The 15,163-nt window shown below is 32.9% G+C and overlaps 1 protein-coding gene across 4 annotated transcripts; it reads right to left on the reverse strand.

Moving 5' to 3' along the window:
- Positions 1 to 1,584: 1,584 nt before the first annotated feature.
- On the reverse strand, positions 1,585 to 15,163 carry LOC124424261 (excitatory amino acid transporter 1-like). 4 transcript variants are annotated; one of them, XM_046963047.1, is made up of 8 exons: positions 14,968 to 15,163; positions 10,397 to 11,667; positions 5,191 to 5,591; positions 4,923 to 5,117; positions 4,644 to 4,827; positions 4,141 to 4,569; positions 3,821 to 3,955; positions 1,585 to 3,725 (listed from the first exon to the last, which is right to left on the reverse strand). In XM_046963047.1, exons 2-8 carry the CDS (start codon positions 10,414 to 10,416, stop codon positions 3,584 to 3,586), a joined length of 1,506 nt encoding a protein of 501 aa, XP_046819003.1. In that variant the 5' UTR covers positions 10,417 to 11,667; positions 14,968 to 15,163; the 3' UTR covers positions 1,585 to 3,583. The 4 variants fall into 4 exon arrangements, with proteins under 4 accessions (XP_046819003.1, XP_046819004.1, XP_046818999.1 ...); XM_046963048.1 differs by lacking the exon at positions 14,968 to 15,163 and adding an exon at positions 14,450 to 14,624 and having other exon boundaries at positions 10,397 to 11,327; XM_046963043.1 differs by lacking the exon at positions 14,968 to 15,163 and adding an exon at positions 14,450 to 14,624.

Consider the following 15,163-nt stretch of genomic DNA (forward strand, 5'->3'; position numbering starts at 1 on the left):
GTAAGAGGACGGGGTGGGAGAAGGAGGTAGAATGAGAGTGAGAAAAAGAGAGAGAGAGAGAGACTCAGCGCGCGGGAGGCAGGGAAGGAAGAGGCAAAAGATGCACGAAGCACGGCCGCGTTATTCGAGACGAAGCGGATAACCGTCACGCATAGGGCACTGTGCGACCACGACACTGCTCTTCACACACTCCAGTAGCAACTTTGAACTTTGTAGAAATATATTAAACGTAATCCTTGATGTCACACCCAAACAGCACAATAATCCCTCACCCGTTTTCGTTAGTGGCGACGCGCGTGTGTGCTCGTAATCGTGGCTCCTCGCATCGCTCGTTGCTCTTTCATTCCGAGTCCGTCGCTCAGGAAACGGCTGCGACCTTTTTTCCCTTTTTTTTGAAATTATTCGTCGACAAATCTCACGAACGTCGGACGTAATATAACAATAGATATTTATCGGCAATGTGTACGAATTCACTCGAGTTTGCCGTCGTCGTTGTCGAAGCGGGCTTCGACCAATACTGCGGTGCTTCTACCGGATGTGGCCTTCGGTATAACGGACCAATGAAATCAGAGGTTTGTTCGCGCAACGCCCGAACCGGGGCGGCTGCTGCCGATGCTTTTCTCTTATTACAGTGTGGCAAACCGAAGCAAACCTTTGGTCAGGACAATTTTTCGAGCGGCGACTACGTCCTTTGTCTTTTTCCTTTGAATGTAACGCCAAGGAGGCAATGATCTTCGAAAAGAAAAGAGAAATGTGTTCTTTGATTTTTTTATTGCGTTTCATTTTTCTCTTTCGATATTATAACCAATAAGGAAGCTGTTCTACCTCTTAGTCATACGTAATCTCGGCCGCGCCAATAGCGTTCTTATCAGCATACGCTACAAACGATTTTATTGGTGAATTAAATCTACATCTATTGCGTAACTTTAAATGTTGATTATGATTGGACATGTATTTCTTACGTGGATTAAAAGATACCAACCGTTACAAATATTAAAAAGGAGAAATTTATAAAACATTGCAAAACGTATACTATAGTAGGAATATTAGAAAAGTAACAATTGTAAAGTTATTTTATATCCTTCATTATGTAAGTCCGATTATTCATATTTGCATTAGATAACATTTTAAATTTTACTTTCGATTAACTTCGACGGATATTCCTGCTAATTATTTCTAAAGTTGGAAACTACGACGTGATTGGCTGAAGTAAGTAATACGTAACACAATGTATATCTATCTAGATATTACAAAGATACGATCTGTGATTTTGTAAATAGAATCAAAACACGGTACTTTCGTAAGCAGAAGTAGTATTTTAAACTCTTGAGGCTATTGTTTTTTCGAATGAAAATTTACTATATACATACAATGTACATGAAATCAATTTATTGATAATTAAAGGTAAGATTTTGCACGTAAATATTCCAAATGACCTTGTAATAAGTTACTATAATATACTTTAAATGAAAAAAAAAAAAAAAAGAAAAAAAAAAAGAAAACAATTATAAATATTTATATGGATGAACGTAAATATTAAAAATATTAATTTTTTAATATGATAGAGACTGTTATTATACATAATTTGCATGTAAGCACAACAATTGTTTATTTATAGGGATGACTGTACATAATCTTTAGTTTTGCATCTATGGCATGTTTATAAGTAAAGGTGCAGATCCTATTTTTATACAGAGATGTGAATTATAAATTACATTATACATTAATTGTTTTAGATATTTGTTACAATTAATTAAAAACTATTGATTAATGTTATCTTTAAACGGTCCATTTCTTGTATAGTTTTGAACATAACAAAAAAATGATGAACACAATAGAGTTCATTAAAAGTAGTGTTAGTAATATTTAATGGCACCGATATTATTTCTTCTATCGTTTATATTATTTATTAATGAATATTTGTATTATCATAACTACAGTAGGACATAAATTAAATAGGTTATCAAGATGGATCAATATTGAATAAGTTGAAATTACTTATTGTATATTATAAAAGTATTTTTCACACATATGATTTAACTATGTATTTCAAATGATAAAAGTTTAGATAGATAAAAAGCTATAAAATTAAACCTTGCTTAATGAAAGTCCTACTGTATTTTGATATTTTTCTTAAATATTCACAATAGTGGCTAAAAGATAAGAAAAAGGTATAATTTTGATTATATAATTAAAATGCAATAAATAAGATCACCAAAAGGTAAATGATAAAACAAGTAAAAAGAAATTTCTTAGATCACTGGTTAGCGTTTGTATTATTCTCTTATAAACAAAATGCTATGCAATTAAATGATAAAACTACATCACACATTATTTGTAATCTTTATCAATGACTATACAGAATCAATATAAAAATATATTTCTAGTATTTGTTTAAATTTTTTTAATAAAATTGAATACATATAACGTAAAATAGAAACACAATATTTATAAAATGTAACACCAATGAATTTTTTCTATAAATATTTTTCAAGCATCATCATTTAATTGCAATATCTTTATCACTTGGATACGTTCAATATATTTATGTGTAATGTCCGATAATTACATATATTATTACTATAACTTTTAACATTATTGGAATGGACATTAGTTCTCATAATCAAATCTGGTAAAATCAATATATTATATTAAAGCGTACGCGCGTGCATATATATATATATATATATATATATATATATATGCACGTATCTATGGATTTGCAACTATTTATCATCATATTACAAAAATACTGTTCTAAATTAAAATTGTTACATACGTAATGAGTACGCTTATATGCTTTAGTACTATAATAAATAATAAAGGATCAAGAAATGCTGCAATTAAAAGTTTATCTATATAATTTTTTTAAATTTTTTGTTGAAATTGTATAGAAAACCTTCTACTATCTTTGCCACTCAGTAAATGTATATAATATTTTTTACATAAATATCCTAACTTAATTAAAATAATGTTAGAACCATAATCAATATATTTGATTCAAAAGAATATGCTTTATATTATTATCAGACAAGTAGATTATAGAGCATTATAGAGCAATTGAATAAACGAGTATTACCGCGATTATTGTCGTTATCATATTGCTATTATATCTAACGCTAAATCCAGAACGTAAATGGCCATATAATGACGATTCTACTATTAATTAATCGCGACTATTATTAATGTTATTACAATTTTCGATATAAACATATATCGAAGTTACATAAAAGAGAGAACACATTTAAAATAACTAGATCCAATAGATAGGCAGTATTTTACTGAACGCACACAATAATCGTGATTTTTATATAATCGTTACGATATAATATATATATACATATATATATATATATATATATATATATTCGTTACAATTTTTTATTTATTATTTATTAATAATTATATGCACGTGGGAATTGTGCAGTGAGCCAATTAATCACGTTTCTTTATTTTATTTTAACAGCAAAATCGTTGGAACTGTTGTATAATTTAATAAACAACTATATTAGATCGCAAAACAATTACCAATAAATGCTACTAGGGCATTATTGTATTCGAACTGTTAACACACTTACACATTTCATATCGATATTGAATGGTCTGCTCCATTTTGAGTTTGTCTATGTTGTGGTAATGCTGTTAATTCATTTTTACTTAAATGATTAACGATTCCTGCACCAAGGGAATCTCCCATAACATTTACTGTCGTCCTACAGCGATCCCTGAAAATTACAAAAAATTTTTGTTTATCGCCAGAGAATATTTTTTTTAAAGACCATTTCTTTCATCGAAATACTATGAAGAAAAATACACTTACAATAGCCAATCAACCGCAAGAATAAGGAAGACATCATTCGATGGAAGATGTACTGTGTCTAGAACCATCACCATAGTAACTAATCCCGCCTGCGGGATCCCAGCTGCTCCAATACTTGCGGCAGTTGCAGTAATACTGAAAAAGTCCATGAAGTTAAAAGAGATGTTTTATTCTTTCTCTTTTAATTATTATAATTACTATATCATATTGTGTGTGTGTGTGTGTGTGTGTGGTAAGCCACATAAAATGTATATATATGTAAATTTCTTTGAAGATATTAACATATAAGGAAAGAAAAAAAAAGAATTACAAGATTTTACCTGATCGCCACTAATTGTCCAAAAGTGAGGCTGACTTCGCGAACTTGCGCTATAAAAATTGCGGCTACTGCTTCGTACAAAGCAGTACCGTCCATATTTATTGTAGCTCCTATGGGTAGTACAAATCTGGTTATTCGCGGATCGACGCCGTTTCTTTCTTCGAGACAATTTATGGCAACTGGTAATGTCGCCGAACTCGATGATGTACCAAATGCAGTGACCAATGCCTGTGCCATATTGGATAGATAACGGTAGGGATTCTTTTTTGTTACCACAAAATACAATCCAGGTAATATGATGAAACCGTGAATGCAAAGGCCAATTAGAACCGTTAGGAAGTACATGCCAAGTTGTGCGACTATTTGTTCCAATGATTCCATTTCTACGATTTTTGCAGCCACCAAAAAAAGTATACCGATTGGCGACAACCTAATAGGACATCAATGAAAATTTCTTTGTCCTAGTAAATTATAAAGATTTTGTATTTGGCAAAAGATTCTTACCAAATTACCCAATTGGTGATTAACATCATGGCACTTGATAAGGATTCGAAAAAATTCAAAAGTGGTTTCCCTTCCTGACTCATTTTACCTAGAGTAATGCCCAATACGGTTGAGAAAACGACTAAACCGAGAATATTCATACCAGGAATATCCTTTTCGGTGAAATCCCAGTTATCCATATTGTCTATACAAAACGAAAAAAAAAAAAAAAAAGAAACAGAGGTAAAAAAAAATTTGCATAATAATAAGTATTAAAGGACATGCGTAACTATATTTTACCTTGATCGCCGTTTACGGGTTTTTTGACTACTGTACGCATTTGAGAAATACATGCTTGCACCAGATTCGGAGGGAACATGTTCCTAACTAAATCCAAAAGCGTATCAACGGTTGATGAATTTTGTGAAAGAACTTTTTCTTCGTAATTAGCAGAGCTACCTACACCTGGTTGAATAGATATGACCAAAATTATACCTAAAAATAAAGCACATTATAATTAACTGAGGAATATATTAAAATAAAGTTGATAAAAGAGGTTTGTACCAACCGAGTATAACCGCACTAATCGTTGTGACCATGTAATAGGAAATAGCACGTGCACCGATTTTGCCGCTGAGAGATAAGTCCAATGATCCAATAGCTGAGATCAAACTTGACATGATGAGCGGCAGAATTAAACTCTTGAGCATTCTTAGAAATAGATCGCCGGCATAATTGATATACATAATCTCACGATTTGTATATCTATCGCTTCGGGAATTCCTTAGGATTATTCCTAAGACAATACCACCGACTACGCCAGCAACGGTTAGTATGGTCAAGGCATTGTGCCTCAAACATGATTGCATTTTTTCCTTTCTGGTTTGTGGCCTTTTACCTGGCTCTTGCGGATAATAGGAGGTCCTTTCAACTACCCTACCTTGCTTTTCCGGACCAGATAAAGGAGATCTATAATATAAAATTTATCTATATTAAATTACAAAATATATAAATACAACTATATAAAAAAAGTAATTCTTTTGTCAAGTAGGAAAGAATTACCATTGTAATTTTCTACGATATAATTATTAGTCATTAATGAAAAGGTTTGCCTAAAAGGATGGGGTAGTTTATTGTCAATTAAATATTGTATAGTCATATCGTTATACCAATTAAATATTATTGGAAGGGTCTTAATACAATATATTAAGACTCTTCCATGATATAATTATTATCTATTAGTGAAAAGGTTTGCCTGCGAATTAGTTTATTGTAAGTTAAAAGAGTTTCAAATTCAAGTTCAAGTCATAATCAAATTATTTGGAGTATCAAATTTTATTGTAAATCCTATAGCATTTAATAAGCTGTAGTATTTGATAATAACAATTCGATATGTTCGATAATAGACTATATGTTGATTAAATCATGCTATGATCAATTTGAATAGCAAGCAGTAAAATAGAGAAAGAGAAAGAGACATAGAGATGAAGAGTTCATTGATTGATCAAATCAAACCTGACGATGTATAATGGCCACGCGTTTGAAATGAGCGTAACAAACGGAACGCGTCGAAATTAAGTGTGCATTGGATTTAACATATAATTATTCAGTCTTTTGATTTCCTTTTGAATGCGAGTAAATTAAAGATAATGTAGAAATCGTTAACGAATTGAATCGGATATCCACGTCTCTTCAGTTTCTCTGATTTTCTCGTTTACGAAATAGTATAGGCTTATCTCGAATAAACAAACTCCATAAAAAGAGCATGTTTTATATCGAGTCGTCATGATCATCACCATCGTCGTCGTCGTCGCCATCGTCGTCGTCGTCGTCGTCGTCGTCGTCGTTAGATTAAATCACATAAGTCGAGTGATTTGCGTTTCTTCGAGGTCGTACGCGAAACGAGATGTATAGCTTATGAAACGAGAAAGAAATCTTTTGCTCATTAATAGACGATTGCGCATCGTTGTATTTTTCTGTGGTATTTCTTATCTTTGCGTAATAAATTTCTTCGATATAATGTGTGATGTATTTCTTATATATATATATATATATATATATATATATATATATATATATATATAGGAAATACAATATATAATATATATCAACGGTTGATAAATATATATATATATAGGAAAGCCTTTTGAAAGAGAAAATTTTTATAAAATTTTTCAATGTTGATAATCGAGTTTAATAACGTCACACGTTATTATAATCGAACATTATCTATTTTTATAATGGATCATTTTATCTTTTGCGAAGTTTATAACATACACATTTGTATATTCTATATATCTGTACTGTCTGTATATTCACATAAGCTCATTCCCCATTGCCAATGATCAAGGCAATAATATTTGACTTAGAATATTCTTGCTTCCGCAAAGAACCAATATAGAACGCATATAGAACAAACGTCGTCCGGGCCATGGGTGACATTTATTGCGCGTAGGTGGCATACGTATGAATAAATGGGCACACGGATGTCATCCGTGTAATAGCACATCACTCTTATTCTTTCAATAAGAAAAAAAAAATAATAATAATAAAAAGAAAAAAAAAGAAGAATCATACGATTGATTCTTTCATCAAACAAAATGAAACAACGAAAATCATTAGTATATCTATGTTATATACGATCTCTATAAGATAAAAATATAAAAATTGGGAGTTTTAGAGACGTCGTAATTTCTATCGATTGAAACGTTTATGAATCTGCCTTGATACGAGCTTGGACCATGCGTGCAACCACAAAACAGGACGTGACGACATGGTCGCGAGCGATTGATCGCTTACACGTGTATGCGTGCGTGTTAAATTACTGTCTCGTGACACGTATTAATGACAGAGGGACCGTATAGTATCTATACTATGTGCAACAAGCTCTCATCTACTATCGGTGAATACCCGTGAAAGCTGAGAAAGGATCAATGGAACCCCTCCATGTTAAACGCAAAACCGTTTGGTTAAGATTAGAGAGACCCTGAGCTAGGACTTTTCTCGCTAATTAATTAATTAACTAAAGGAAAAATGAGATATATATATATATATATATATATATACGTATATACGATGAAGAATTCCATGTTACTGAAATACAAACTGAATTATAAATCAGAAACAAGATCAAATGAGTCACATGTTTATATCAACTTGTTTCGTTGCTTCAGTAGTATCTACTGTTTACCGATGTAATAGATACCACTCTACGAATACTTAAGATCCCTAAGTGTATATAAAGGAAAAAAGTGAAAGAGACTGTCTGTTAAATTACACAAGTACATTTACATTTGTAAAGTTAAGAAAGACATTAGACAAGCCAGAAAACCAGCCAAACCGGACGAATTGCCAGGCAATCGAAGCGATACGCCAAGGCAAACAAGACCTGCCAAATCTTGGCGTAGAACTTTATTTTTATCTTGGTACATCGACACGCAAACTATTATCGCGTTTTAAAGATGAAGTATCTGTTGAATGGTCAAAATATATAAAACGAAAAAATAAAATAGTTTAATTCAACATTGACATTTATAAATTTGTATTTCAATTTAAAGATGCTTATCCCGTTCTAACAACGTTGAGTATACGGACATGTGAGATACATCGTTATTGATGCGTGGACGCTTATGGGCGTTCAAGGCCGCATTTGTATATTCTACTCGAAGGTGGTCATTTTGAATAGGTATTTATCGTAATTCTTCGTGCTCTCTTTCGTTGTTAACTTTCCTCCTTCGTTTTGTTCTATGAATTTAATCGTAAAACGTACGTGTTTGAAGTAACGATAAGGATGATCAATTTTCATGGCTGTTCAACATATTTTTTCAAAGCGATTACACGTATAATAAATAATTTGATTTGAAATAATTCATGCACGATGTTTCATTTTAATGTTAATTTTTCAACTTGTAAAGATTGAAATTGAAATCAAGGACGTTGGATAAGATCACTTCGATTCGTTACTTTCCATTTCATTTGACACAATAAATAAAATTTTATTACATCAAAAACAGGAAGAAAGAATTGTTTTACATCGAATAATTAAAAAAGAAAAAAAAAGTGAAATAGTTTTAAACATGCGACGAGACATCAGGCTAATCGAATTTATATGTGCTATTTAACGTGTCGAAATATGTTATGTAAAAAAGAAATTCAAACGAACATCTCCGCATTTATTTGCGTACTATGACATAGCACAGGCCACTAGGATCAAGTTCGGTTATGCACATTACATTTTATATGTACCATAGCTAAACCTATATAACGAGATATAGTTACAAGTTTATTACAGAGATCACTAAAAATTAAACTACACGCGTGTCATAATTCGCGCTCAACTTGCATGAATATGCGCAATGCAATTTTTCTTTTATTGCCTCTATACGAATATTAATAATAATGTTTCAAAGTTACGTGCCAAAATATAGCCAAAGAGAGAGAGACAGAGAGAGAGAGAGAGAGAGAGAGAGAAGTAAAAAAGATAAATGTTTTATCAGATCCAAATGAAATAATACAAATTGAACAATCACAAGAAAAATATAAATATGATTCGATCGCGTAAAATTAAGAACTTGTATTTAAAGAACCGTATAATGGGATTAAAAATGTGAAATTAGAAAATTTACAGAGTTCTTCGTCAATAAAAATGACGATTATCCTATCTAACTGTTTATACTTGATTGAGCATAAAAAATCGCTAACTATAGATGGAAACGTTTCGCATTTAAATTAAACGGGTAATCAACGATTAATTCACGTATTTTTCGTTTCTTTAATCGAATGTAAAGTATATATTATATATTTATATATTACGCATAATCGACGTGATATTACGAAATTTGGCTGTCGATTGACGTTAGGATCCAGTTACGTTATCGTTTAACAGCATGTTGCCATTTGAATAACATTAACGATTAACTTTTCCTTTTATAACATTCGTCATTCCGTTATATAATCAATATAGCCAATAGATCAAAGAATCTAACGAAAGGATAGATTTCCTTTTTGATTTATGAAATTCATTTAGGAGAGAAAAAATTTCTTTAGGAGAGACGAGTCTCAAAGGAGCTCGACGTTTTATATAATGATTTCTCGAGAGGAAAGGAAAAAAAGAAAAAATAAATAAAGAAAAGAGAAGAAGAAGAAAAAAAAGGGAGCGTGTTATGCCGACATAAGGAATAGATATATACGTAACACGTAAGGAATATATATATATATATATATATATATATATATATATATATATATATAATTATCCTTGCATCCTTTTTTCGATTTAAATGATATAAATATCGTTAATACACTTTCTTTTCTTTTATTTTATTTTATTTTATTTTATTTCCTTTTTTTTTTTTTTTTTTATTTTTAATCGTTTATTTGAGAATGTGTTTTATAATTTAAATATCAGATAAGAAAAAGGAAAAGAAGAGAAGGAGAAAGAAAGCAATGCAATTTCTTCGTTCCGTGCGGCGCTACACGTGCTTTGGAATTGTGTAATATTTCTATTTTCTAAGAAGGAGTGAGAGGAATGAATAAAATATTTCTACAAAGAACGAACGAGTATTATATTTGAAGAGGTACTTTTAAAAAGCATAAAGCACGTGCACGATATAGCCGATAGAAAAGGCAAAAAAAAAAAAAGAATAAATAAAGATGAAAAGAATGAAAAACAATAATAAATATATATTTTGTGGATTAACAAAAAAAAAAAAAAGAAAGAGATGGAGATTAAATAAAAAACAAGAAAGAAAAGAAAAGAAACGTTGTATACGTACAGTTCGGTAGCGGTCTCCATGACAAAATCGTTGTTCGATGAATGAGTTGAGTCGCGAGGTGAGGCGATCGCCGTCAGTCGTTCACATGGAGCGTTGCTTCCGCAAAGCCGGAAGTGTCCGATGCGTGATGCTACTCGACGAGAAGAACGAAATGGAGTGAGTAGGAAGAAGAGAGGAATAAGGGAAGAGGAAGAAGAGGAGGAAGAGGAGTAGATGGGTGTTCTTCTTGTTGCAAATTTCTACTCTTCTTTTGTACGTGTTCAATAATTGTTACTTCCGAATGTTCACGGAGTCCTTTGCTTTAGATCAGGAAAAAGAGAGAAAGAAAGAGAGAGAGAGAGAGAGAGAGAGAAAGAAAGAGAGAGAGAAGAGGAAAATAAAGATATATTAAAAAGAAAGGGATAGACAAAGAGAGAAAAGAAAAGAGATAGAGAAAGAAAGAAAGAAAGAAGGAGAAGGAGAAAGAGAGAGAAAGAGAGAGAGAGAGAGAGAGAGAGAGAGAGAGAGAAATGAGAGAAATAGAAAAGGTGATATCAAGGCGAGGAACGAGATGTGGTTCGCGAAATGCTTCGAATCGCCGAGAGGATGTTACGCTGATGGGACCTCTCAATCTGTGCCACCTTGGGTGGTACGATCAGCTATGGCGATCTCCCCCTATAACGACGATCTCTTCCTGCCGCTACGACCTATCCTCTCCTCCCTCCTTCTCCACCTCCTCCTCCTCCTCCACCTCCACCTCCTCCTCCTCCTCTTTCCTCCTCTTGGTCGTCGTCGTCGTCGTCGTCGTCGTCGTAGTAGTGATGCGATATAGACACCAGACAAATACGCGCAGGCGATCACGGGCTACGAGCAACCCATCGAGAAATATCGCACCGGTGGTGAGCGGCTCTATTGTTCGGCTGCTCTCGATCTGTTCACGATCCGCTGGATTCTAACGGGGTTAAACACCACATCACCGTCGATGAACACGCGGGGAACTCGAGATTCTCCTCTTCCGATTTCTCTCTCTCTCTCTCTCTCTCTCTCTCTCTTTTTGCTCTCTCTCTCTCTCTCTGTGTGTGTGTGTGTGTGTGTGTCTCTCTCTCTTTCTCTCTCTCCCCCAACTTCTTCTTCCGCTTTGAACTTCCCACCTAGGGAGCCGGATCAACGCGTCGATCAACGAGCCGATGATCGACCACTAGGCAAACGGTAACAGCAAACGTTCGTTCAAAGAGACTATCTCGAATGATCTCTTTGCGAAATTACAGGCTCTTCCTCCTTCCTTTTGTGATCTGAAAGAGCAGAATGACTAGATGACGGGTAGATATTAAAGATTAGAAAATTAGATTATTTGTACGTTCACGATGGATGGACTGAGAATTCTGACAATTGATTGATATATTCTTATCTACGATTTGATAGGACAAATGATTTGACTACTTCTAACGATGATAAATTATATTTCTTTTATTTTTTTTTTTATTTTTTTATTTTTTCTTTTTTGGTCCTTTTTTCTTTCCAATAATGATTGTCATCGTTTGTCCTTTAATTGTTTCGGAATAATCGACTTTCTGAAGTATGATATTTTTTAATTCACAAGCATTATCTTGGAATGTTTCTTCTACCATTGAATCGTACTCTCATCTTCCACGATAAGCGTGAAAATTAACTAAGAATAATGAAACGTAGCAGCTCATCGAAGATGACCAACCGAACTATGAAACAGAGCCGGTCACGGAAAGCGGGTCAAGGCTTTGCCATCTTGATTGTTACTACTCCTACTTTTCAACGAGTTATATATTTACCAGAGAGAGAGAGAGAGAGAGAGAGAGAGAGAGAGAGAGAGAGAGAGAGAGAGAAATAGAGAGAAAGAGAGAGAGAGAAAGAGAGAGAAAGAGAGATAACCGACGACGGGTCCCTCTTACCGGGACAGTGATGCAATTTGAATCTATTATCTCTTGACTCTCTTGTAGATCCGATTAGTCCGAGGAAGTACGTCCTTTTTTGTCGGAACGCTTGTTAAAAATTTTAAACTATTTAAATCTCCACCGATCCGTTAATGCCCGTTATTTATTAAACTTTCTCACGATCCTACACACGTTATCGAAACATTTTATTAATCCAATATAAATTGCCATATATATATGTATGTATATATATATATATATATATATATATATATATATATATTTATATTTATATAAATATATATAGGTATATAAGATGAGTCAAAAGTTCTCAAAGTGATTTTAAAAATCAATTACTCTTTTTTTTTTCTTGTTACAAAGGCTTTTGCGGCTTTACAATTTGAAAAGAAAAATTGGCCTAAAAAGCCTCAAAAAAGAGTAATAAATTTTTACAATCAAGAATTTTTAACTAATTCATAAAACAGGAAAATCTTGTCGGATGCATTTTTTAAAAAAATTATCATATGTAAACAAGAGTTATATATATATATACATATATACATATAAATTTTTTTTTCTTTATATACAATTATTTCTTATCGTTTCATTTTGATAAAAACGATAACCTTTCCATTTCACATAATAATGAAAATATTGTCGATGATTGATCTTCTTATCTTCTCTCTCTCTCTCTCTTTCGGATCTATACTTAAAAACATTAATGGCGTTCATCATAAATGACGTTAATAGACAGAGACAGAGAAAGAGACAGAGACAGAGAGAGAGAAAGGAAAAAAAAGGAAGAAAAAAAAGAAAAAAGAAAAACAAAATCAAAGAAAACTGCGTTACATAAGATCGCAAGAGGATAGATCGTAGCAACTGTTATATTCCTTGATGATAACGCTCGTATATCACGCGGGGGAATTATTTCGCACGGCATTTAATTAATCCCCGACAAGAGAGCTGCATCGATGATGCTCTCGTGTATCGTGTATCAAAGGTGTAACGAGAGAGAGAGAGATTGAGAGAGAGAGAGAGAGAGAGAGAGAGAGAGAGAGAGAGAAAGAGGAAGACTGCTGAGAGAGATGGAAACAAAAATGAGTAGGAAACGAAAATAAAAACAAAAATAAAGAAAAAAAAAAAAAAAAAAGAAAAAAAGAAAGAAAAAAAGAAGAATGAAGAGTACTACGAGTCAATGATTATTACAAATGGACGAATAAGTCTACTATATGGTCGAATACGCGTTTACAAACGTAAGTACGTGGGGAATTAATGAACAAAGGCTAGCGCGCGAAGTACAGCGTTGATAGGTCATCACGAAGAGAAGTAGTCCGTGTATTCGTAGAGACATATATACTCTTTAAATCTGAATACTTAATAATCTTAAATTCTTTCTCCCTGTCCTGTATGCTCGATGTCGAGAATCTCCGTCAATATATAATTTCCCAAACGGGAAATAATATAATGCTTCAAGAAAAAGAAGAAAAAGAAAAAAAAAAACCCGCGTTACCAGTTACATGTTTTTCTTCCTCCCCTTCCCCCTCTCAAAGATCAATCGTCCTAGTCGGTAACCAGTTGCATCATCGAAAGAATAATTATTACAGAATAATTTTAATTTTACGATGAAAGAAGATCGTTCGCGAATGTGCCAAAAATGTGTCTCCGAAGAAATTGCATTCTTCCAGTTTGAATTTCGTCGAGTACTTGGCGAGTTTGACGCAACAAGTAGATTCGCAATCTTTTAGAAATGCTTCAGGATCGTCGTAGGAAAGAAAAAATTGTGAACAGTTCTTCGGATGAATATTAGAATGTCCTAGAAAGAATTAAAACCGTTTGATAATGACGGAAGCAAGTGGAAGTAGAAATCTAAATGATAAAATAGTAAAGATAGGACAAACGATGTTGAAGTATTGGTTGCGTGCCAATGATTGTTTTTTTTTTCTTTTTCTTGTTCTTTCTTTTTTTTTTTTATCGACTTCCAACTTAACAATTTGTAACGTGAAAATATATGTGTACGCATGTACATCAAATACGATCGTTCCGATTTCTTTACGAGTTGATAATAAATTTACGTACACGACGAAAGTGCTTCTTTAAATTTGTTATTTTCTCGTCATACAGGTCGAGGAAATTAACGTTTGCGAAAGAAAAAAAGATTCGTTCTTACGGGTATATGATGAAGGAAAAAAGTAAAATTCACAATTATTGCATTTTATATTCACAACAACACAGCAGTTGTCACGTTATCAGACGCGAGCCAACAGTGAAACAAAGTCGTGGTGGTAACTATCGTAAACGAGAATCACGTTTCTACGCGATGACGATCGCGAGACTGTGCAGCGCCTTCGTTCGAGCTCGAGGTTCGATCCGCGAGTTCGAAAAGCGCGCGGAAAGTGGTGGGAGGTGGTGATGGTCGACTCGATCCTACGAATCTCTCCCTTTCGACTTTCGCGTGATCTTTCGTAAATAAGACGAACGATAGAATAATGTTTCACATAAAAAAAAAAAAAAAAAAAAAAAAAAACTATTTTCATTTTTCCATTTATAATATTTTAGTATTATCGCTTATGTATATATTTTATGTATACCAAAGAAGTTGCAATTGAAGTTACATAGTTCTCTCACATTTTTCTTATCTTTATAAGAAATTAATCAGTATAATGCAAATTGATACTTTCTACTTACATAATAGAATTAAACAACGTTCATTGTTATCTTCTTCATGAAAAATTATTATCTTCGTATAATAATTTTCTCTCCTTTCTTTTTACATCAAATCAACTTATAACAATGGATATTGGTATAAGTCACGTTAGAAATGTAAAAATGCAAGTTGATACAGTATCGTCCATTCTGCAATTTCTAATAATCATTTTGAGGT

Source organism: Vespa crabro, chromosome 5 (assembly GCF_910589235.1).
Source record: "Vespa crabro chromosome 5, iyVesCrab1.2, whole genome shotgun sequence".
Classification (NCBI taxonomy): domain Eukaryota; kingdom Metazoa; phylum Arthropoda; class Insecta; order Hymenoptera; family Vespidae; genus Vespa; species Vespa crabro.

What these genes read in the sequence shown, in the direction of transcription:
- LOC124424261 (XM_046963047.1), bottom strand. Translation starts at nt 10,416, where the DNA reads ATGGAGACCGCTACCGAACT. An exon ending in ACCCGTAAACGGCGATCAAG is followed by an intron (nt 4,828 to 4,922) that starts GTAAAATATAGT and finishes CGTTTTGTATAG; the next exon opens with ACAATATGGATAACTGGGAT. An exon ending in CTTGCGGTTGATTGGCTATT is followed by an intron (nt 3,726 to 3,820) that starts GTAAGTGTATTT and finishes TGTAATTTTCAG; the next exon opens with GGATCGCTGTAGGACGACAG.